This window comes from Pelophylax lessonae (assembly GCF_965119305.1).
Source record: "Pelophylax lessonae genome assembly, chromosome: 2".
Classification (NCBI taxonomy): domain Eukaryota; kingdom Metazoa; phylum Chordata; class Amphibia; order Anura; family Ranidae; genus Pelophylax; species Pelophylax lessonae.
Genome location: NC_138769.1, coordinates 313,149,597 through 313,175,751, shown reverse-complemented (window position 1 = coordinate 313,175,751; position 26,155 = coordinate 313,149,597). Strand labels below are relative to the sequence as shown.

At 45.2% G+C, this 26,155-nt stretch overlaps 1 protein-coding gene across 1 annotated transcript; it reads right to left on the bottom strand.

Moving 5' to 3' along the window:
- Nucleotides 1-11,392: 11,392 nt before the first annotated feature.
- Nucleotides 11,393-25,445, bottom strand: ZNHIT3 (zinc finger HIT-type containing 3). The gene is made up of 5 exons (XM_082244553.1): nucleotides 25,317-25,445; nucleotides 19,462-19,493; nucleotides 15,184-15,267; nucleotides 14,140-14,202; nucleotides 11,393-11,673 (listed from the first exon to the last, which is right to left on the bottom strand). The coding sequence occupies exons 1-5, from the start codon at nucleotides 25,385-25,387 to the stop codon at nucleotides 11,483-11,485; spliced, it is 441 nt and encodes a 146-aa protein (XP_082100679.1). The 5' UTR covers nucleotides 25,388-25,445; the 3' UTR covers nucleotides 11,393-11,482.
- Nucleotides 25,446-26,155: the final 710 nt, after the last annotated feature.

The window sequence follows — 26,155 nt, the reverse complement described above, 5'->3', positions numbered from 1 at the left end:
CAATCCTTTGCATGCAGTCACTACTAGCCACTGATTGGTCAGATAATCCCGCCCACCCACTTAACTTAGTACTACTTTAGTGGAAAAGCAAACCTATACCATACCATACCGAACCGTTCCAACACTATACCATGCGGTACCAGCAGTGGAAAAGCAAACCGGGCCGAGTAGAGCCGAGCCGGTACTTGCAGTGGAAAAGTGCCATAAGTGCAAGGCCATAATGTCCAGGACCCACATGCAGAATTTCAATGGATTTTTTTTTTTTTCTTATGAAAAATGTTTTTTTCCAAAAGCAAATTATATTGCAGTTTAGCAATCTTTAGATGTGGTGATTGCATTAGATTTATTTTTTTTTCACCTGCTGATCCAGCCAGCAAATGTCTGGAAAAAAAAAAACCACAACGCTGTTCAGTTAAAGGGTTACATATAGTTGCATAGTAGGCAAGATTGAATGAAGACAATAGTCCCTCCAGTTCAACCTTTGTAGGTATGTCAGTTTTAATAATCATTTTCCATATCCCTGTATATTGTGTTCTTTAAGATGCACGTCTAAGAGTCTTTTAAAATTATCAATACCCGCTGCCACTACCAATTGTTGAAGAGAGTTCCACATCCTTGTCGCCGTGACAGTGAAAAACCCCCAAGCAGCTTAAGGTTAAACTTCTTCTCCTCCAAGCTCATTGCGTGGCCCTGTGTCCTCATACACTCTGGGACTGGAGAGACAAACCATTTAACATTGACAGGTGTGCTTACAATGATCAACTTTTATGTAAAACCTTTATCACAAAACTGTTGCTGTAAATGTCGAATAGGGATCCTCAGGCTGTATGGGAAAAATTTTTTTTACATTTGCATCCTCACCCGGGCCGATTTTTTACCAGTCTTCAAGTCCCTGGCGCCAGAAAGTTCACTAGAGAAAGTTGGCTGTAACTCCTTGCTGCTTCACAGCCTGCTTCCCAGTGTAAAAGTGAGAGAACTTCTACTAAGAAAGCCTGGGGATCCAAGCAGAAGTGTCAAGCGGATACCTGTAAATTCCAGGTGTCCACTCCCCCAAAAATGTAATGGTCTGGCGTAAAAAAAAACATTATTTCACCAATGACATTTCTCTTTAAAAAGCGTTAATTGGAGTTTGGCTTCAGTTTTTTTTGTGTATTTTTAAATCTTCTAGTGCATCTAACATTCTCTCTCTCCCCCCCCAAGCTGACAATGCTGCTGACCAAAAGGGCCTCTGCTCCCTCATCCAGCATGTAGGCAAGTTTGGTTGCTGGAAGAAAAACCTTTGTCTGGGCCTGCGTCTACAATAGGGCCAGAGAGCAGACTTTTGAAGAGTGTTTTCCCAGCCAAAGGCATGAAAAATCTGGGTAGTTGTTTGCAGATAGTTTTGATGGAGATTAATCCCGTGGGCTGAATGGCAGTGCAAAAAAAGTTTAGGATTTTTGACTTACCTTAACCACCTAAGCCCCGGAGGATTTGGCTGCTCTAAGACCAGGGCCTATTTTGTGATTCTGCACTGCGTGATTTTAACGGACAATTGCGCGGTTGTTGCGACGCTGTACCCAAACAAAATTGGCGTCCTTTTTTTCCCACACAAACAGAGCTCTCTTTTGGTGGTATTTAATCACCTGTGCGATTTCTATTTTGTGCGCTATAAACAAAAAAATGCGTCAATTTTGAAAAAACAACATTTTTCACATTTTTTTTATATGAAATTCCCCAAAAAACAAAAAGTAAAAATCAAAATGTTTTAACATTTTAGGCCAATTTGTTTTCTGCTACATATTTTTGGTAGAAAAAAAAAAATTGCAATAAGCGTATTTTGATTGGTTTGCGCAAAAGTTATTGCGTTTACTAAAAGGGAAAGATTTATGTAATTTTTTATTGTTTTTTTTTTAACTAGTAATGGCAGCGATCTGCCATTTTTTTTTACGGGATGTGGTGGACAGATCGAACCCCTGACTGACATTTGACACTTTTGGGGGTACCAGTGACATTACTACAGTAATCAGTGCTATACATATGCACTGTTACTGTAAAAATGACACTGGCAGGGAAGGGGTTAACTTTATTGGTGAACAAGGGGTTAAGTGTGTCCCTAGGGGCGTGGCTTTTGATGTAACCACAGAGACATACGATCCTGCATAGCAGGATTGTATGATCTCTGCTGTTACATCAGGGAGAATGACAGGCAGCTTTGTTTACATCAGCCACCTGCCTGCTTTTCTCCCTCTCCCCCTCCGGTCACTCACGCGGGGATCCCAGTGAACAAGCGGGAGCGCGCCTCCGGCAGCGCGCGTTCGCCCCCTATTGGCTCGCGGGCGAGTGACGTACCGGTACGTCACTTTGCCCAGGGGGGGCTGACCGCCGCAGTATATGTACTTGCGGCGGTCGGCAAGTGGTTAAAATCCATTTTCTTTGATGTTCATTGACTGACAGCTCCTGATATTCATAACTATTGGGTTATACTGCCCCCTACAGTAGTAGGACACAAGGCAGAAAATAATTCTGGCTACACCCATGGGCAGTCCCAGGGGGTATACTCCCTCACTCAATTTTGTCACAAGCAGTGTCAGGAGAATTATAACTCCACAGAGGGGTGGGTGCTGTGTCCGTCAATGAACATCAGAGAAATGGATTTTATGGCAAATCAAAAATCAAATTTTTCTATCGTTCATTGACAGACACAGCTCCATATTCTTCTTAACCATTGGGGACCGGTGATCGTCTGCTTTATGCACACCCTTTAGTGTCCTGTCACTTCACGCAGGAGACCGGGCTGCAGCTACTGCACATTTCATCTGGAGATCCCCGCAAGACCATACCTTGATGCCCATTTATCGTGATTCACATGTGAGTGTAATATCTACTTCTTATTAAAGCAATATCTTGAATGTATTACACTATGCGAGGTCTCTTTTTCCTACATGTGACATGACTATATGTTCCCACGAGAGGATATTGCTTGATGGTACTAAGGCAGTTCTTTGCTGGAGGTGATCCTTTACATGTACAGGAATTGAAGAGTGCTGTGGAGTGTGAGGAGTCCTTGTTGCAAGCGTTATATGATCTCTGTCATGGGGATCATATAAGTCTGGTAAGAGGCTATTACTTTGGGTGTTTTGGTGAAGGTTACATCTATTCAACATATCACCTGAGCTTCCTGTTGGAAGTTTTTTTCCTCCTCACGGACTCTTCTTTCACTGTTTTTCTAGTGTACATTGATATATTGTGACAATATGTACCTACCATAGATTGCTCATATTTTTTGTGTGTTTTTCACTAAGCGCTGCATACTCTTGTTTTCATTCTACTGGGTTGAGGTACAACAACTTTCTTATGCTGGCAGCTGGTAACATTAAAACACTATTTTTCTTTGATCTAGCACAGTATATACCTGTTTTTAACCATTGGGCTATGCTCGCCCCTACAGGAGTAGGACACTAGGCGCGAAAAATCTTTACCATGCCTATGGGGCAGTCCCTGGGGGTATACACCCACTCAATCTGCTATAGGCATTCCGTTTTTTTCTGCCTAGTCAGGAGTAGGACCTAGTTACCTATTGGGATTTCAGTCCTAGCATATTTTTTCTGTAAAAAAAAGGAAAAAAAAAAAAAAAGGGAATCTTGTCTAAATTAATTTTTTTTAGCTAGTTATGTTCCTGAGAGAACTACAATCAACAGCCAGACTGGGCATCCGACTGGATATTCCAGGCCAGCGAGTGTGTGCAGGTCGCAGCTCCGCGCTAGGCCTCACCACAACATAGCCCCACTGGTCAGGGGCTGGTCTGCGAGTAAAACACCTCACTGGGATCTGGTTTGGCTTGAGTCACAGCGTATCCCTTGGCCGTCAGCACCCCCACCCGAGTGGAGAGGTGGTCTGTCCGGAGTGGCACCCACCCGAATATTATTGGTATTGGTGAGTAGTGTCCCCCCATATCTCTTGGGATCTCGGGGTGGAGGTGGGCCCTTTCCTGGGACGGTCAGACCCTCGGGTAACCCCTCCCCTTATATGTGGGGTCCTTAGGGACCATTGACCACCCAAGGCTCCCCCTGCAGGCCATCCTACCCAATATTTCATAGGGGGTCCCTACTTCAGTCGGGTACGGAGCAGGGGCTGTAGCAGGCAATGGGGCCCGGGGGGGGGGGGGGGGGGTGAGGCGCCGATCGCACGCTCCACGGTGGGGGGTAATCCTGGTGGGTGTTCCTGCCAAGGCCCCCCCCCTATGGCTGATGACCGCTGGACCACTCAGGGATCCTGTAGACTGCGTGGCGAGGACGCCACCACTGTACAGCAGTGAGTGGCAAGTCTAACTCTAGTGCTGACCCAGGTACTTCCTCTTCCTGTGAGGATCGTTTTCTGCATATTTCAGGCCGGCCCTGCTCTTCCCAATATCGGGTGGTGGTGAGTCTATTGGGGTACCTGTAGGTTGCTCTCACTGTTATATTGCAGGTTAGTGTGCTGGGACTTGTAGTACCGCTGGTGCAGCAGTGGGTGGGGCTGTTTTTTTTGCAGTATTTAAGTGACACTGCGCTGTCCCCCCCGGGCTAACATGGAGTCCCAGGAGCAAGTATCACCTACTGATCCCCCTCCTTGGGGCTGCAGGGACCTCCGGGTTGCAATCCTTGTCTGCCTTAACAGCGATTTTGGCAAATCTGGTGTCAAAAGTGGATTTGGTCCTAAAAAAACAAAAAAGGACTAGTAAAAAGCACCCAATGCCCTCACTTGCCTAATCTGTATCCTCAGATTCTGAGGTTGATATGGCCACCACAGACGCGAGTCACCCTGTGGGTTCTGCGTTATCGCACTCTGATGGCGAGGATGAAATATCCTCATCTGCAGGAAACTCTAAAAATGGCAGATGATTCTTCAGTGTCAGAGACGCAGGTGTCCTTTTGCACACGCAAATCCCCGAAGTCGGGCAAGGTTTTCCCTTGTCCAGGACTTTTTGATAAAAATGTCATTGAACAGTGGTGGCGCCTTAAACAAGTTAGTGGTGCCAAAGCGCTTAAAGAGGCGTGCTACCCCTTTGCGGACGCTGTAATCAATAAATGGACCGATCCACTGAAGGTGGACCATCCAATCTCCAGCCTGAACAAATCTACTGTGGTCCTGGTGGAGAAGTCTCCGGTCTTTAAAGACCCTGTTGATAGAAAGATTGAGACTCTGTCCCGCCACTTACATGTGATAGCGGGCTCAATACTTAGACTGGTCATCGCTATCACTCTGGTGTCCCAAGACCATAAGGGAATTGGCAAAGTTACTAAAAGTGATTTGGAAGCAGAACAGCTTCCCCCTGGGCCTTCCAGTGCCAACAGACCAAGTCCAAGCCTTACTATTTATGTGTGATGCAACTTTAGATGCGGCCCCCTTGCGGCTAGAGTTTCCACGGTAGGGGTAACCATTAGACGCATGGTGTGGCTAAAAAGCTGGTCTGCAGACCAGGCTTCTAAAAAGGCTGTCAGATTCGCCCTCTACAGGGGACCGCCTATTTGGTTCTTCATTGGATGAACTTATCAAAGTGCTTACAGGTGGGAAGAGTACTCTTCTTCCTGAATCTGCTAAGGGCAAGTTTCTGCATCACAAATAGGGCCCTTATTTTTCAGCACACAGGCGGCCCTTTTGTGGCTCCGGCACACAGGAGAAAGGATCTAAGCCATTTAGAGCATCTGGGGGTTCCAAGAAGATGTGGTCAGGTAAGCCGAGAGCAGGTCCCTCCAGATCTGCAGACAAGTCCCCTTCTGCATGAACTAACTGGGGTGGGGGGGGGGGGGACGTCTTTGTTTCTTTCCGGAACCATGGACCTCATTGATTAAAGACAAATGAGTCCACAAACTGATCCGATCAGGTTATAAAGATCAAATTCAGGTCTTGACCATCGGGCAGATTCTTCCCGTCCAATCTACACCTTGCGATCTGCCATCGCAAGGGGCGATTGTGCCGGTTCCCTCTCTGGAACGCTTTTATGGGTTCTATTTAAACCTGTTCACTGTTCCCAGGAAAGAAAACAAAGTACATCCAATTATGGACCTCAAGGCTCTGAACCGCTTTACGTGGGTACAGAAGTTTCAAATAGAGTCCATTTGCACGGTAGTGGCATCCCTACACCAAGGGGACATTTTGGCCTCTATTGATATCAAGGACGCATATCTGCACATCCCTATTTATGCTGCACATCAGTTTTTTCTTTGCTTCGCTGTAGGAGAGAAGCATTATCAATTTGTGGCGTTACCCTTTGGTCTCACCTTCGCTCCCATGGTCTTCAACAACGTGTTGGCTCCAGTATTGGCATTACTGCGACAGCGGGGGATTGGGGTACCTGGACAATCTCCTCTTAAGAGCAGACTCAAATTCAGTCCTGTTGGGCAACTTGTCAATAACTGTACAGACTCTGCAAGAGTTTGGTTGGAACATCAATTTCAAAAAATCTGCTCTGGTCTCATCTTCCAAACTGGATTATCTGGAACTCTGGTGTTTCTCCCTCTGGAAAAGCTGCAAAAGTTGCAGAGGGCGATTCGCTTGCTGTTATGCAGCAATCTGACCTCTCTGCGGACTTGCATGCAAGCGCTAGGCCTGATGGTGTCTACCTTTGAGGCAGTTCCATTTGCTCAGTTCAACAAGAGACCTCGCAAAGAGAAATTCTTGTCAAGTGGAACAAGGATTCAAAATCTTTGGACAAACTGATTAGATCGAGTCACAACAAAAGAAATGCTCCACTGTGATGGCTCCATTCCTTGGCGCTGCATTAGGGCAAGTCCTTCATTCCCTTGTATTGGAACGTGGTAACCACGGATGCCAGCCTGTCTGGTTGGGGTGGAGTGCCTGGAAAGGTGTGTGTCCAGGGGACCTGGACTCTGGAAGAGTCCAGACTACTGATCAATATTCCCAGAGCGATAAAGCTTTGCTTGAGTCACTGGACAAAAGGGTGTCAGGAAGTCAGACTCTCGATTTGTGCTCACGGATGGACCTGAAAGGGTTGTCCACTTCCTCCACGACCATTTCCAGATGGATCAGACAGACTGTGGTTCAGGCCTATTCATCAGGGGTCAGGTTCCTCCCTTCCCTGTCAAGGCGCACTCTACTAGGGTGCTTAGTGCCTCCTGGGCCTTCCATTGGGCATCAGGTTTGCAAGGAGGCCACATGGTCGTCGGTGCACACTTTTACAAAGTTTTATTAAGTAGATGTGGTGGCATCTGTGGATGCTTCTTTTGGCCGCAAGGTTTTTTGGGCTGCTGTCGAAGAGGACTTGAGCCTCTTTGAGGGTGTATGGTTTTTTTCAGGTAGGCTCCAGTTGTTTGTTTAGTTGAGCTCCTGTTGGCTAATGTTTATCCTTGGGAAAAGCCACCCACCCACCCACAACAGGGTGACACCAAGCCAGCCAGCCACCCACAACAGGGTGACACCAAGCCAGCCAGCCACCCACAACAGGGTGACACCAAGCCAGCCAGCCACCCACAACAGGGTGACACCAAGCCAGCCAGCCAGCCACCCACCCACCCACAACAGGGTGACACCAAGCCAGCCAGCCAGCCACCCACCCACAACAGGGTGACACCAAGCCAGCCAGCCACCCACAACAGGGTGACACCAAGCCAGCCACCCACAACAGGGTGACACCAAGCCAGCCAGCCACCCACAACAGGGTGACACCAAGCCAGCCAGCCACCCACAACAGGGTGACACCAAGCCAGCCACCCACAACAGGGTGACACCAAGCCAGCCACCCACAACAGAGTGACACCAAGCCAGCCAGCCACAACAGAGTGACACCAAGCCAGCCAGCCACAACAGAGTGACACCAAGCCAGGCCAGCCACAACAGAGTGACACCAAGCCAGCCAGCCACCCACCACAGTGTTCCAGCAAGTCAGCCACCCAAAACAGGGTGACATCAAGCCAGCCACCCACACTGCCAATGATCAGCCACCAACCCACAACAGGGTGCCAGCCAGCAACCCACATTGCCAGGCGTCAGCCACCGACCCACACTGCCAGGGGAGTCTTCGATCTGCTATCAGATTTAAATACACTAACAAATTTTACATAAATAAAAAGATGATTATTTAAGCACCCATGTCAGTGGTAATTGGTTTGTCTCAACACTGTAACTGCTACATCTGCAGGAGAGCTTGTTCTTTTGAAAAACAAACCTACAGGCTTGATCACCAAATAAAAATGTAAGGAAGCCTTTAAAAAAAAAAAAAAAAAAAAAAAAAAAAAAAAAAAATCATACTAATGCAGCTATCACAGCTAAGACGTGGTAAGCTGCAATATAATAAACATTTGAATTAACCTCCCTGGCGGTATGATTATGTCAGGAATTACATACCAAAAGCGGTACAATTGTTTTCATGGAAATTTGGCGTTATGTATTATAGGCCTACAATTCTTAGTAATTACTGACTTAAACCTGACCAAAACAAGACTCTAGTAGACATCCCAGATGTGATAAATTTGAAACACAAACACGTGAATTATATATAGATATATACATACATACATATACACATACATATACACATACATATACACATATACATATATACATATACATATACATATATATATATTAGTAAAACCTTGGATTGCGAGCATAATTCGTTCCGGAACCATGCTTGTAATCCAAAGCACTCTTATATCAAAGCGAATTTCCCCATAAGAAATAATGGAAACTCAGATGATTTGTTCCACAACCATTTATTCATAAGTCCTTCAGTTTATTGTCCATATAAAAAGATTATAGCATTGCGATAGGTTGCATAAAATGTCCATCCACAAATAGCCGCTTCCATAAGGGGATTAGAAGAAAAATCCAGCAGGAGCTACAGAGTATAAAAGAGAAGAGAGGCGCCTCTAAGTGTAGCAATATGGTTCCATTTAATGAAGGTACAACATTTAGCAACTCACATGGTTGATGAATAAAACAGGCACATCTAAGTATGCAGGCATCCGGGGTAAAGCTGTCCACATAGACTATCTTCTGCACCGCCAGCTGCCAGTCTGTAATCCTGACCGGGAAGACCACCCTGCAGTAAAGCGATCTGAAAGTGAGGGGAGCATGGAAGGGATGACGTAGATGGTGGTGAGGAGGACGGTCTATGTGGACAGCTTTACCCCGGATGGCTGCATCCTTAGATGTGCCTGTTCCAATCAACCATGTGAGTTGCTAAATGTTGTACCTTCATTAAATTTAACCATATTGCTACACTTAGAGGCGCCTCTCTTCTCTTTTATATTTAGCTGTGACTTGAGGCTACTTGTATATCAAGACATCGCTTGTATATTAAGTCAAAATTTATTTGAAAATTTTGCTTGTCTTGCAAAGCGCTCTTAAACCAAGTTACTCTCAAACCAAGGTTTTACTATATATATATATATATATATATATATATATATATATATATATATATATATATATATATATATATATATATATATATATATATATATATATATATATATATATATATATATATATATATATATATAATGTGTTTTGTGCAACTTTTTTTTTTTTTTTTTTTTGAATTTCCCTCCCTAGTTCCGCTCCCATGCAGCATTATTGCTGCAGGGAACGGAACTAGGAAGTGATCACACCGACGGAGGGACGGAGGAGCGGCAGGACTCTCGGCTGGCGGTCACAGCAATGAGAGATCATCGCTGGATCGCCAGGATAAGGTAAGAGAACACCGCTGCGCTCTCTGCAATCCACCCCGAGCGTGACTCGGGGTTACCGCTCCTGATATGAAAGATCAACCCCGAGTCACGCTCGGGATTACCGCCAAGGTGGTTAAGGTGTAATGCCACTTTAATATAGTCCATTCATAGCAGGCGCATTCACAAATAAAAATCAGATCTGCACTTTTTTTTCCCAATGCAAGTGCACCACACTAGTAGTGTTACTGTGCATGGTGGTACACTAATCTTGCAGACACTAATCTTAGAGATCAACCAGATGTCAGCAGCTGGTAAAAGAAGCACTGCTACCTCAATTTTCACAGAGGGTGAATCTGGTATTAAAGAGACATTAAAGCCTTGTTTTTTTGTTTTAAAACAGGTCATACTTACTGGCTCAGTGGTTTTGCACAGAGCAGCCCAGATCCTCCTCTTCCCGGGTCCCATGCTGGCGCTCCTGGTTCCTCCCTCCGAGTCCTGCCGGGTGCTTCCACAGCAAGCAGCTTGCTCTGGGGGTTCACAACCTGCAGCTTTGTGTGTCCATTCACAGAGCTGCAGCTTGGCCCCACCCCCTCCATCTCCAGTGACAATGGCCCCCCGCTGCTGCAAAAAAAAAAAAAAAAACAATCATAAGTGTGAGTCCCCGGAGAGGCAAGGCTCTTCTGGACATTGCTGGATCAAAAAGGGGCTGAAGTACAAGTATTGGAGGGGGGGGGGGGGGTATGGGCTGCTGCACAAAGAAGGTTTTTTACCTTCATGCATAGAATGTACCAAGGTAAAAAACCTTATGCCTTTACAACCACTTTGAGCCTCTTACTTTTCTGGGAATTCAAGTAGCAGCTTTGTGCTTTACTTTAAAATTACTGGGAAAATTATATTTATCATTGATAAGATAAACATTATTAAATAAATGACATTAATATTGTTGCAATTTACAACAGGTAATACATGGTTCTCATCATAAAAAAACACCATTAAACATTTCCTAATTAAGTAAAAACTATTTTATTCAGTTTAAATGCAACTTTATAGACTGAATAGCACCACCATAATCGAGAAAAACATTTATATTATGATACTGTTTATAAACCTAGCTATAGTCCATAAGAAAAAAATATCTCTGGCCTGCAGAGAATCAATGGCCCTCAAAGGTTTTCAGAAATATGTAATGCAGCTGTAGGTTTAAGGTCCCATTCAGACTTGTGCGACGTCACATGACAAGTCATACTCCATGATATCCAATGAGTACTGTTCATATCTGTGTGACTTCAAAGTAGTCCCTGCACTACTTTGGTCTGACTTGGATGCGTTTTGAGGTCCATAGAGATAGGTATGGCTTCAAGTCCAGTGAACATTGCAAAACTTTTAGGTCGCACAAGTGTGAAACGCGCCTAAAGTCAAGTTGTAACTTGTTCCTAAAGTCTCGTACACATGTACCCAATATCAGGCAGTATCAGCATGTTCGTTAGAAACCGGATGACATTCGGCCCACGTGTACAGCAGCCAGTCCGGCTTCTTTCGAAGGGGCATGACAAAAAAAAGGTCTACCTATTGGCAATCTGATCATGGCTCTAAGCCAATGGCTGAGTGCGCTGACCAGTGTGTTCTGGCGTGGGGGGGTTATCTCCATGTCAGAACACAATACCTCAGAGGGGAGATCGCTGTACTAACATTGGGTTGTTCTTACAGGATCTCCTCCTGAGCTCTTCAGTACTCAAAACAGGGCTACAAAATGTTGTCTTCAGCCCTTATTTTCTGGTATATATAGCTGTATAACCGTTACAGATACCCTTTATTTTATACACATACTGCCATCAGTCCTGAAAAATATTTTCTTTCTCCTCTGGGTCTACAATTAAAAGGCATTTGTCTGCAAATTCTACGAACAATGGCTCTTGCATATATTTTCTCAACTCCTGATCTTTGTTCTCAGCCTGGTCAAGTGCTGCTACCAGTTGTCGGAGATGTGGATTGAGTAATAAATGCTTCAACTCATCGGACTCCGCTGTAAAAGACAGAAAACAAAAAGCCACTTAATAGTTGTAGGACTCAATTGGAGAGGTAACAAGACTAAAGCAGTGAATTCACCGACTTCCATTAAAGCCAAACTCCAAGTTTTTTGTTCTAGAAGTGATAGAACTTTTGAGAGTTTTTTTTTTTTCCTGTCATTTGTGTCCCAAATGGGGATATGTCCCTGTTTGTGTGATCCCTAGAACAAAGTCAGGGGAAATCTTAACAAGGCACAGAGAAATAAAACCTCTTATTTCAGTAGAGCAGGGAAAAGGTTGGAAACTGCTATTTATTTTTATTGCTGACTGTATACCTATTCTAGGAGTTCAGTGAAAAAACATGAAGGAAATTCTTCCCAGTGGGGACACAGAAATATAAACCTAACTGTAACCCTTCTCCACTGACAGGCTTGAGCATGCCCTGTCAGATCACATCCCAAGAACTTGTGATTTTCTCTCTCAACTTGACCAACATTACAATGTGGCACATTTACAGAGGAAGAACCATTCCCTTCTCAGTAGAGAAAAGGGAATCAATCATTGAGTCGACCCCACATATTCAATTATACTCATGTGCCAGAATACACCCTCCATAATTAAAGCAGCTGTAAAAGGTTTTTTTTGTTTTGTTATAAAAACAACAAGTTATACTTACCTACTCTGTGTTATTGCACAGAGCAGACCAGAACCTCCTTTTTTGGGGTCCTTGACAGTCCTCTGTGTGCCATCATAGGAAGCTGCTTCCTAGGGTGGCACAACTGCGGGCTCACTCCTGTGCCAGACTGTGTGCATCCATTGACACCACACAGTGCTCAGCCCTACCCCCTGCTCCTTGGATTTGATTGACAGCAGCAAGAGCAAGTAGCCCCCTCTGCTGTCTCTGAGCCTGTGAGGAGAAAGTGACCAATCTCCACTCTTAAGCCCCGTACACACGCAACGATTATCGGCCGACCGATCGTCCGTCTTTTGTCCAGAGTTGTGTTTTGTTGGTTGGAATGTGCCTAGACTGCACACAAATTTTCTCGCCCGACAAAATTCTACTTCAGAAGTGATGTCATGTGTTGGTTTGCTTTCTTTGTGTTCTTTCTTATCTGAGCATGCCCAGTCTTTCCCTGTCGAAATCAGTACTGACTGCACGAAAATCGGCCGTGTTTTGACGGCCAACAAAAATTTTATAGCCTGCACACCAGATTTTTTTCGGCCGAAAAGTCGGAGTCGGTTGTCGGAAGCATCATACTAACAAGCCGAAAATCGGCAGATCGGACGTTGGACGAAAATTCCCTGCCAATTTTCGATGCGTGTGTACGAGGCTTAAGTTTCTTAGTCTCTTCTTAGTTTGTTATAAAATTTTGCAAATATGCAATTTTTCTTCACGGATGTGTGCTGATGAAGCGGCACTGATGGGGCTGCGCGGTTAATCAGTGTCCCGATTATCAGTGTAAAAGATGTCCTGACAGATATTGGATTGGGATACCTACGTTGACACTTTTTTGGCACAATTTTTATGATTTACATGTAAAGATCAGCTTTAATGAATACTTTGATATCCAGGCTTTTTTTTTTTTTTTTTTGACGCTACAAATATTTGTATTACACTCCATAGGATTTGTATATCAACTGATTGGTTTGCAAGCACCTTATTATCACTGTAGAGCATACTGATTTGATAGAAATATATAAATTGCTTGGGGGCTTTAGGTATTTTTCCAGCAAAAATGCAAGTTTAAGCATTAATGTGAAAAAAAAAAAAAAAAAAAGGGGGGAGGAATGCATCTCATTTACCTCAATGACGGTTAAACTGCAATATATTACATTTTTGTTTTGGGGTTTAAATCTGCTTTAACCAAAGAGCTGTACTGCCAAGACTCTTTATGTAGTATATTAATGGAAAAAAAAAAAAAAAAAGTCACGCAGTAATTTATGAAAAACAGTTAAAAATTTAAAAAAGCAAGAACTAGGAATGCAGTCTACAGCAGGTAATCACATTTCTTGTTTTTCTTAACCATGGAGAACCTGTTTGCTCTGGGTAAGAGACGGTTCACATTAAGAGCGATCCGACTTGCCGGGGCGACCTCGCAAGTCGCGGTGCGAGCGCACCGCGACCTCGGAGCGGCCGTCACGGACTTCGTAACATTGAAGTCAATGCAGGTCGCTCCGGGTCGCCCCAAAGAAGCTCCGGACCCTTTTTCTAAGTCGGAGCGACTTACGTCGCTCCTATTAGAACGGGTCCACAGCTTCTCTATGGCAGGCGACCTACGGCGACCTGTCAGGCGAACCGGCTCTAATGGTTTTGCACCAGTATTTTCAGCTTGTTATCTATGTAGATTGACGATTCACAAAAAGGGAAAAGTGAAAAAGCAACCAACCAATCTTTACTAATTTTGCCACTACAGGTAGATCTGAATAATAAAAAATATTGTAAACCAGAATAACAAGAATAGAAGTAAACCAATAAGTATTACCCAACATTTTCAGCTTTTGTAGGGAGACTTGATCAGATTCATCATCTTCAGTTAAATCATCGGCTGGAAGAACAGAAAAAAAAAAAACTACTATCACCTCTGCAGAAGCATACAAGGGTGCTAACATTTGGGATTCATTCATTTTTTTAACATTCACAATAAAAAACACACTTAACCGCATGCGACCGCCCTATAGCATATTTACAGCTACAGGGTGGCCGCGCGGCGCAGGATCACAAACATATGAATGCCGGGTATCAGGAGCGAGTGTGCGGCAGCGGCGGCTTGCTCCTGCTGGGAATGTACACAGACAGGTCCCAGTGGATATTGGGTATGTTCGTTCAATACACAAGCACATGGCAGTCTGCCCTTCTGTCAGTACAGACGGCATGGATCCTGTGTTCCTCTAAAAAGCCTTCCACTTGTAAAAGCACCTCCCCCACTACACAATCACAAACTAGGCACACATTTAGCCCTTTGATCTCCCCTGATATTAACCCCTTCTCAGCCAGTGTCATTCGTACAGTGACAGTGCATATTTTTAGCACTGATCACTGTAATAATGTCACTGGTCCCCAAAATTAAAAAGTGTCAAGTGCCAGTTAGGTGTCCAATTTTTTCTACTACAATATTGCAGTCCCGCTATAAGTTGTTGATCGCCGCCTTTACTAGTTAAAAAAGAAATTCCATAAATATATCCCATAGTCTGTAGCCGCTATAACTTTTGCACAAAACTAATCATACGCTTATTGGGATTTTTTTTACCAAAAATATGTAGCAGAATACATATTGGTGTAAATTGATGAAGAAATCAGATTGAATTTTTTTTTATTGGATATGTTTTAGAGTAGAAAGTAAAATACATTGTTTTGTTTTAAATTTTTGTTCTTTGTTTATAGCGCAAAAAATAAAAACCGCAGAGGCCCAGACTTAGACTCTTCCTATAATGACCCAAAAATTATAAACGCACCAACAACTTCACTTTGCTCATGGTACTTCATTTGTACTGTTTTGTAAACTAAAACCGTTTTACAACATGATTACCGTTGTTCCGGTGTGGTTCACCTCTTGAAATAGCCAGGAGTGAAGCTTCTGTAGATGCTGTGGCTTCTTTTGGAACACATGTCTCTGCAAAACAATATACAATTAGGAAACATAAAGCTAAACAACTAGACCTGTCACATGTATTCCAAGATTCCACAAATGCCAATCAACTATGAAGCTGTGCACACCAATAAAGATGTGTTTAATTATATTTACAGCAAGAAACTGTATTCAAATAGGTACACCCCCCCCCCCCCCCGTGTGGTCATGACGTTAAATCTTGAATGAATACTAAGGAAGCTAGCTAAATGGGCTATATTAGAGTTAAGTTACTGCTTAGCAGCCCCCTTTTCTGTATAAACCATGTTCACTTGCAGAGTGGCCAGCCTGGCTAGTAAGCCAAATGTTACAAGCAATGTGCAGTCAATTCAAATCTTCTAAATGCAAGATCTTCCTGAAATGATCCATAATAATGTACAGGAAAGTCTCAGACATGGATAGATGGATGCCAACAGTCTCTGGAGTCATTTATGGGTTTCAAGTAAACGTGTGCTTTATCCCTGCACATACTCACATTTTCTTTGATCCACTGCCTCTACATTCAACACAAGGGAAAGTATGTTTGTGCTTCTGAAAGAAGGGGTGGGTTTCAATTGAAGTGATGCTTTCTACTGCAGGGGCAAAGCACAGGTTTGAATTACACACGTAGATGCGGGGCCTGCAGCGGAGTGCAATTTGCACATTGCATTTTCTTCAGTACAGTTTATTTTTTTTTCAGTACTGTGTATTAAATTGGTCCACAGGAATGAACAAACATACCTTATCATGCACTTTTGTTACATGGTGAAGAAAATTCACTTTTAATGCAACTTTGCACACAGGCAGAAGAAAATAAAATGATTGAGTTATGAGTTAAAGCCCTTTCTTGGAGTAAAGTACGTAAACACAGGATCATTAGTATTTACCATGGCTTATATGCAGCGACCTTCAGGTGCTTGGACACAGAAAAAAAAAAACCACCAGAAGGCTACAGGGACGTTCCCCTACCACTCCCAGCTAGCATAATTTCTGGAAAAGGGGAGCAAAATGGGCACAGAATCATTAATCTTTAACCACTGGACATCCAAAAGCAGTCCAACTGAAGCAACACAACAAATGCCAACAGGCTCACATAACAAATGAGTCAAGCAAGGCTTGACAGACACAGACTTAAATATTCACCTGTAGAATTTAACAAACATGTGAACAGAAGCCAAGGTGGCAGCCTTGCAAATCCAAAAAACAGACATCTGATGTCGAAAAGCCCAAGAAGCACCAACAGATCTGGTAGAGTAAGCCTATCCTATAATCTCAAATGATAACTGGTCTGATCTAACTTGATAGAATCATCTTGGTAGAAGAATCGTCAGAGTACCTCCTAGAAAGGTGCTATGCTTCTCTCAGAGAAGATGTCCATCACCCAAGTACACTAGCAAAAAATTGAGCCACGTGCCCCTTCCCCTGATTTCTCTGTCAATATCGATGGCATTACTGTCAGCCCATCCCCGCATGCCAAGGTCTTAGGTGTTCTCCTGGACTCTCCTTCAAACCCCACATCCAATCGCTGTCCAAATCTTGCCGCCTCAACCTCCGCAACATCTCCAAAAAACGCCCCTTTCTAACCAAAGACACAACAACGCCTGGTCATCTCACGCCTCAACTATTGCAATTTTTCTCATTTGCTTACCTCTACACAGGTTATCCCCCATTCAATCCATCATGAATGCTGCCACCAGGCTCATCCACCTTACCAATCACTCAGTGTCCGCTGCTCCTCTCTGTCAAGCCCACCACTGGCTTCCTCTCACCCAACAAATTAAATTCAAAATACTTACATCTTACAAAGCAATTCACAGCTTAGCCCCCAGCTACATCAATAGCCTCATCTCAAAATACCAACCTAATCGCTCTCTTCGCTCCTCTCAAAACCTCCTGCTTTTTAGCTCCCTCTTCACCTCCTCCCATGCTCGCCTCCAGGACTTTTCCAGAGCCTCTCCAATCCTATGGAACTCCTTACCCTTATCTCTCGGACTATCTCCTACTCTATTAGCTTTTAGACGATCTCTGCAAACCCTCCTCTTCAGAGAAGCCTATCCTACCCACACTTAACAAATATACCTCAATTTTCTCCATCAGCCCATCCCCCACAGTTATTGCCTTTTGTTTTACTTGACCCTCCCTTCTAGATTGTAAGCTCTAACAAGCAGGGCCCTCTAGCTCCTCCTGTATTAAATTGTATTGTAAACTGTTGGCGATAGATCTAGAGAGAGAGAGAAAATTATATATATATATATATATATATATATATATATATATATATATATATATATATATATATATATATATATATATACATACATATACACACACACATACACACACAGGACCCCCAAGAAGGCACACTGTACTACAGCTGTACAGAGCAGGCTATCACTGAGTGTCACATGCTGCATCCAATCATAAACAGCCAGTACTGCAGCTGTCCTCCTTGCTTGCCAGAGGAGTGGAGAGATACAAAACACTGAGCATTTCGAGAGCTGTGCACAACCAGATTAACGCAAAGGAAAAACAAAGGAAGCCTTAATGCGGTTTCTGCGCAGTCTGGTAAAGATTAGTCTGCTGGAACGAGCAAGGTTAAGGACTTGTGGTCCCTAGAGAGACTAAGCCTGTGCTGCAGTTTTGCACTTGGAACTACAGATCCCAGCATTACCAAAGCTCTGCAGAGGAGGAAAAGATACGACTGTTCCTGACCTTAAGACACTCATTCGGAGGGCATGTTAGAGCTAGGGATGCACCGATCCGACTTTTCTAGTGCCAATACCGATACCCTGGCTTTGTGTATCTGCCGATACCGATCTGGAACTACACACATACACAATATGCATGCGGCTGCAGTACAAAGCCACTGCTTCCTGTGTATGGCTCCTCCGTTCACAGGCGGAGTGCATGTGATAAAACTCCGCCTGTGAGCCGGACCTATACAGGATGTAGCGGATCTGTGCAAGTAAGGGACAAGTCGGGACTCAGCAAAACCGGATCGGCCCATGGATCAGTTAATTTTACAGATCCAGCTATTTTGGCTGTATCGGCACCGATATCCGATCCCAATATCGGATCGGTGCATCCCTAGTTAGAGCACACACATGCAGCAGGCTGCCAATGGGATGAGCTGCTAGTGTCGAGCACATCACCTGGTCTGTGGGCACGCCACTGTCAAGTTTGGCGTCACCACAGCTAGCATCGTTGACCCCTGGATGGAATGTGGGAGGAGACAAGTCAACATCTTATGTGCAGGCGAGAAGCCACTGGCTGCAATCTCTGCCACTTGGTATACCATTTTTAGGGCACTCCAACACTGGATTTGGGCCCCAATACACTGACCAATATTTTTGCATTTCCTCTTAGTCAGAACCCCCTTTAGTATAGGGATTAGAGGTTGGTCCACTTGTTGCACATAATTTTATAACTGTTTCCATATACTTAGTAAAGTGTCTATTTCTGCCTTTCCATCTGTTGGCTGTTTAGTTGTGTGCTGTTACAATAAATATTCACCCTTAAGCCTAGGTTCACACTAGTGCGTGCGGAACACTGCATGAGATTTGCACAAGAATCGCACCGCACATGCAATATCTGTGCAGTGCGATTTCAGACAAACATTTTGTATGGCTCAAATCGCATCTGCACCAAAATGGTACAGAACCCATTTTCCCCTCCCCACCTGAATCACACAGCATAGGTGTTCACACCCATGCGATTCTGGCAATCGCACTGTGTTTTCCAATCTGTTTTGGGTGTTTTTAATCTACCATTGACAACTGCAGCAGATCGTACGGACGCTCTGCGATTGCTATGCGGGGAAACGCAGCAAATCTTGTGCATTTTCTGCATCAAATCAGACTTGATTGTTTAAGAGGGTGTGGCTTTGCCAAAAAGTTCCCTGACGTCCAGAGTCAGGGGACCCAAATATCAGCAGCTCCTTTGGGGGTGCTACATATATATTTCTGAACGTAATAAATGTGCTTCCTTAAAATGATTTATATGGCTCACATACCCTTCATTCAGGATTTCATTATACTTCACAAATACAAAGCTTCCCTCTTGTCAATGTTTGGTGCCATGTCTATGTGAACCGACCCACCGATTTCTGCTGAAGCTCTTTTTAGTTCAGCCTATATCTATACAAGACAGACATGAGTAGCACAGCTTTTAAATTCAGATAGAACATAAAACAAATATTACCTTTATGCGTCTTGTAACACGTTAAGGAGCAACTGTATATACAAAAAAAAAAAAAAACACAAATAAGGGAGGGACAGCATTTACTTTAACAGTTTGTACACATATTAGTGATAACAGTTTAAAAATAAAGGAAACAATACAAAGGAAAAATAAAAAAATCTTTATAAACATTGATTTCCGTGATTAAGGATTTAAACTGAAGGTCTAATATTGCACATATTTATTTCCCCCTTTAATATTTGATTATTTTTTAATTTATTCAATATTTATAAATTTCTGTATTTGGAATATAAACCCTTAAATTACATCGAATCGCAATTACCACCCTTGAAGCGCAGTACCCCCACCCATCAAATTCTTATTTTCATATTTTCTTCTGCAGCATATCCCCAGCCAGAAATGTATCCTGTCCACTCTCTTGGACCCTTGTTTCCTTTATTGGATATGCAGTATCAGACTGTCTCTCAAGCATTACATACACTATGTTACCAAAAGTATTGGGACACCTGCCTTTACATGCACAAAAAAGTTAATGGCATCCCAGTCTTAGTCTGTAGGGTTCACTATTGAGTTAGTCCACCCTTTGCAGCTACAGTATCTCACAAAAGAGTACACCCCTCCAGACCAGGTAATAAGACATGCTTGTTATTAAAAAAAATAAATAAAAATAAATAAAAAATATGAATATCACTTTATTAAGTCCCCGTTCACACTGGGGCTACCTGTGAGGCGACCTGGTCGCCTCACAGGTCGCCGTAGGTAACCTTCCATAGGGAAGCTGCGGACCCGTTCTAATAGGAGCGACACAAGTCGCTCCGACTTAGAAAAAGGGTCCGGAGCTTCTTTGGGGCGACCCGGAGCGACCTCGGAGGTCGCCCCCCCCCCCCCCCAAGTCGGATCGCCCCAGTGTGAACGGGGCCTAAGAGGTTTAAATTAAGGATACAATTTTTCTCCATAGTAGATACAGTATCTAACAAAAGTGAGTACACCCCCCACATTTTTGTAAATATTTTGTTCTATCTTTTCATGTGACAACACTGAAGAACTTACATTTTGCTATAACAATGTAGAGTAGTGAGTGTACAGCTTGTATAACAGCCATGTCTAAACCACTGGCAACAAAAGTGAGTACACCCCTAAGTGAAAATGTCCAAATTGGGCCCATATAGCCACTTTCCCATCCGGTGTAATGTGACTTGTTAGTGTTACAAGGTCTCAGGTGTGAATGTGGAGCAGGTGTGTTAAATTTAATGTTATTGCTCTCCCTCTCTCATACTGGTCAACATGGCACCTCATGGCAAAGAACTCTGAGGATCTGAAAAAAGAATTGTTGCTCTACATAAAGATGGTCTAGGCCATAGGTCAGCAACCCGCGGCTCCGGAGCCGCATGTGGCTCTTTTGAACCTTTGCGGCGGCTCCGGGGCGGATGCTAGTGAGGGAAGGAGGCCGACACTCCCCACTGTGGTGCTGTCCTGGCTGTGAAGTCGCGTGGGGGGCGGTGCGTGCGTCAGTCACGCACCGTCCCGAAGTTACCTTCCCGCCCGCTGTCAGAGAGGAGGGCAGCGGCGCGCATGCAGTTAGAAGAAGACGTCCGTCCAGACTGCCGTCAGCAGCAGCACGCCAGGCACCAGTGTGAGGTAAGTGAAGTGATGCCTCGGGGGGGGGGGGGGGGGCCCACACACTGCTTTGAAGGGGGCACGCACGCTGGTCTCTGCATTGAAAGGGGGCATGTATGCTGGTCACTACATTGAGAGGGGCATGTATGCTGGTCACTGCATTGAAAGGGGCATGTATGCTGGTCACTGCATTGAAAGGGGCATGTATGCTGGTCACTGCATTGAAAGGGGCATGTATGCTGGTCACTGCATTGAAAGGGGCATGTATGCTGGTCACTGCATTGAAAGGGGCATGTATGCTGGTCACTGCATTGAAAGGGGCATGTATGCTGGTCACTGCATTGAAAGGGGCATGTACACTGGTCTCTGCATTGAAGGGGGCATGCATGCTGGTCACTGCATTGAAGGGGGCATATATGCTGGTCTCTGCATTGGGGTATGATCGTTGGCCATAGCAAATTTTTGCTATGGGGCCCTGTGATTTCCAATTACGTCCCTGTTTTCGACCCCCCGGTAGGTTTTTGTAAGTTTTGCGGCTCCCAGATTTTTTTTTCCTTTGGAAACGGGTCCAAGTGGCTCTTTATGTCTTAAAGGTTGCAGACCCCTGGTCTAGGCTATAAAAAGTTAGTCAAGACCCTGAAACTGAGCTGCAGCAAGGTGACCAAGACCATACGGCGGTTTATCAGGACAGGTTCCACCAGTGGCGGCTGGTGCTCAAAATTTTGGGGGGGGGGGGGAATACAGAAAAATGTAATAGGCATTGCTTTGCGGCAAAGAACGCTGTAAAAAATTGCATGACTTTGAGGTTGCAAAAGTGTGAAAGGGGCCTTCAGTAATTAAGGTAAATCAATGCAGTGACCAGCGTACGCGTCCCCTCGGTATGCAGTGACCAGCTCACGCGTCCCCTCGGTATGCAGTGACCAGCGCACGCGTCCCCTCGGTATGCAGTGACCAGCGCACGCGTCCCCTCGGTATGCAGTGACCAGCGCACGCGTCCCCTCGGTATGCAGTGACCAGCGCACGCGTCCCCTCGGTATGCAGTGACCAGCGCACGCGTCCCCTCGGTATGCAGTGACCAGCGCACGCGTCCCCTTGGTATGCAGTGACCAGCGCACGCATCCCCTCGGTATGCAGTGACCAGCGCACGCATCCCCTCGGTATGCAGTGACCAGCGCACGCGTCCCCTTGGTATGCAGTGACCAGCGCACGTGTTCCCTTAGTATGCAGTGACCAGCGCACGTGTCCCCTTAGTATGCAGTGACCAGCGTACGCGTCCCCTTAGTATGCAGTGACCAGCGCACATGTCCTCTGTCCCCTTAGTATGCAGTGACCAGCGTACATGTCCCCTTAGTATGCAGTGACCAGCGTACATGTCCCCTTAGTATGCAGTGACCAGCGTACATGTCCCCTTAGTATGCAGTGACCAGCGTACATGTCCCTAGTATGCAGTGACCAGCGTACATGTCCCCTTAGTATGCAGTGACCAGCGTACATGTCCCCTTAGTATGCAGTGACCAGCGCACATGTCCCCTTAGTATGCAGTGACCAGCGCACATGTCCCCTTAGTATGCAGTGACCAGCGCACATGTCCCCTTAGTATGCAGTGACCAGCGCACATGTCCCCTTTCAATGCAGAGACCAGCGTGCGTGGCTGCGTGCGTGCCCCCTTCAATGCCCCCCCCCCAGACCAGTGCACTTACCTGGAGCCCTGGAGCAGCTGCGGCGGCATCTTCTCTTCAGTGTCCCGGCGGCTTTAATCCCGATTCCCCCGGCGTCTCCACGAGTCCTCCCGCTCCTGCCTCCTCCTCAGCCAATGGCATTTGGTTTGCCTTGCGGCCAATCAGGAAGCGTGTATCGGACTCGCTCCCTGATTGGGCAGGAGGAGGATCCGTGTGACAATAGCAAATTTTCATTCGCTATTGTCACACAATGGGTGGGCTCGAAACGCACTGCTCTGCGCCCTGGATCCACCCTTTGCATTGCCCTATTAGAGCCTCTGGCTCTAATCAGGTGATGGGGAAAAAAAAAACCCATTGAGCTCCATGCGTCCGGCGCCCCTGCATGCAGATTAGGGGGCCGGACGCATAGACAGGGGGGCGGCGCCCCTGCACCCCGAACGCACCGGCCGCCACTGGGTTCCACTCAGAACAGGCCTTGCCATGGTCGACCAAAGAAGTTGGGTACACGTGCTCAGCATCATATCCAGAGGTTGTCTTTGGGAAATAGACGTATGAGTGCTGCCAGCATTGCTGTCCAGGATGAAGGGTTGGGGGGTCCACACACTGCATCAAATTGGTCTGCATGGCTGTCGTCCCAGAAGGAAGCCTCTTCTATAGATGATGCACAAGAAAGCCTGCAAATAGTTTGCTGAAGACAAGCAGACTAGGGACATGGATTACTGGAACCATGTCCTGTGGTCTGATGAGACCAAGATAAATTATTTGGTTCAGATGGTGTCAAAGTGAGGAGTACAAAGACAAGTTTGTCTTGCCTACAGTCAAGCATGGTGGTGGGAGTGTCATGGTCTGGAGCTGCATGAGTGCTGCCATCACTGAGGAGCTACAGTTCACTGAGGGAACCATAAATGCCAACATGTACTGTGATATACTGAAGCAGAGCATGACCCCTCCTCCATTCAGAGAATGAGCTGCAGGGCAGTATTCCAACATGATAACGATCCCAAACACCTCCAAAACTACCACTGCCTTGCTAAAGAAGCTGAGGGTAACGGCGATGGATTGGCCAAGCATGTCTCCAGACCTAAACCCTATTGAGCATCTGTGGGGCATCCTTAAACTGAAGGCGGAGGAGCGCAAGGTCTCTAACATCATCCAGCTATGTGATGTCTTCATGGAGGAGTGGAAGAGGACTTCAGTGGCAACCTGTGAAGCTCTGGTGATCTCCATCCCCAAGAGGGTTAAGGCAGTGCTGGAAAATAATGGTGCCAACACAAAATATTGACACTTGGGCCCAATTTAGACATTTTCACTTAGGGGTGTACTCACTTTTGTTGCCAGCAGTTTAGACATTAATGGCTGTGTGTTGAGTTATTTTGAGGGGACAGCAAATATACACTGTTATACAAGCTGCCCACTCACTACTTTACATTGTAGCAAAGTGTCATTTCTTCACTGTTGTCACATGAACAGATATAGTAAAATATTTACAAAAATGTGAGGGGTGTACTCACTTTTGTTAGATACTGTATAACAGCTTCAACTCTTCTGGGAAGGCTGTCCACAAGGTTTAGGAGTGTGTCCATGAGAATGTTTGACCATTCTTCAAGAAGCACATTTGTGAGGTCAGGAACTGATGTTGGATGAGAAGGCCTGGCTCGCAGTCTCCGCTCCAATTCATCCCCAAAGGTGTTCCTCCACCCCAATCGCGCTCATCCATGTGTTTATGGACTTTGTGCACTGGTCCAAATCATTTGGTGGAGAGGGGATTATGGTGTGGGGTTATCAGGGGTTGGGCTTTGCCCCTTAGTTCCAGCGATGGGAACTCTTAAAAAAGAACTTTACCCATAACAACTTGCTTCTTACTGGAGGCTGCCATTTTCCTAAACAGCAGTAAATCATAAAGTGGAACTAAACCCACTAACGGTTTTACATAAGGTCTGACACCCCAAATTCGGGTTACAAAACGCATTGCATTTGCCGACACCGGATCACATGGTATAAATTAAAAGCACCATGCGATGGCCACACGTTCAGAAAGTAGTGCGGCACGTGCAGTGCGATTTCAAAATGAATGAGGCTAAAATGGCACTGCACAGAACTGCCTGCAGTGCCTAGTGTGAATGGGCCCTAAGGCTAGGTTCACACCTATGCATGCAGCTGCGGGAATTGCTGCGATTCCCACACCTGCTATTAGTAGACACGCCAGGTTGGCATTCATTCTAAATCTAACGCATCTCAGCTTGCGGCGAGTTTGCAGGTCCAGGAACCGCAGGGAAATCGCATGGTCAGAAAAAAAAATACGATTTATGAGTTTGTGTTTTTTAAAAGTTGCACAACCTTTTTTTTTTGTTTTTGCGGAAACACAGGCACAGAAGTCGCAGAAAACGCTAAGGTGTAAAGCAGAAACTGACTCCATGTAAGAAACTGTGTTAAGCAATTATTCCAGGAAAAGTAGAGCATGTAATACATAGAGCCCATAACTAGTGAGGGTAACCCTGTGCTTCCCATCCCAAGTATGTAGAACAGGAAACGTCCAATCACAGCACAGTCAGAACTTACTAGCGAACCCGGCACCGGGGACAACGGTACTTCACACTCTCCGCCCTACACACACAGCACGAGGCTTCCATTCCAGCGATCAGCTGCCTGTGCTCGTACCAGTCACATGGCGCAGGCGCGGTTCTACGTCGTGACGTCTGATCCACAGGAACTGTGAAGAGGCGGGGCTGAAAGCACGCGTTTTACTGCCAGCAGAGGGCGCTGTGAACTGGTTACCTCATGTGTATGTGTATGAGGTGATGTACGTGTGAGCGGCCGTAACTACCTCAAACGGTCGCAGGAGCTGGAGAGTTTTTGTCGCCTGCTGGCCTGGGAAGGGCCTTGTTTGTCACCACAGATAAGCTGCGTATCGGAATGTGTCCTTACGAAGTTCTTACATTGTTTTCACAGCATGTTTTTTTTTTTTTAATTATGCCTAGTAGGTCCTTTTATGGCGTGAAGGGAATTGGAAAAAGCTGAAAACCTATGTCATCATGTCCCTTGGAAATTTAATGGGCCATAGTTTGTACAGTATTCTGGAATATTCTTACAATGTTCTGTTGAGAGCTGAGCTGGTTTGGGAATTTGGGTGGCCTTTAAAACCTCGTTCTCACTTGTGCCACTTGTCATGTGACTTTGGACATCAAAGTCGCATGAGAAGTTGTGCCCCATGTTTTGCAATGATAATCATTTATATACAGTGCTCAGCATAAATTAGTACACCCCAACAGGTTTGTCAGAAAACATTTACTTTCCTTTCAGGGTCAACATTTTCTATGGCAGTGGTTCTCAACTCCGGTCCTCGGGACCCACCAACAGGCCAGGTTTGCAAGATAACTAAATTACATCACAGGTGATCT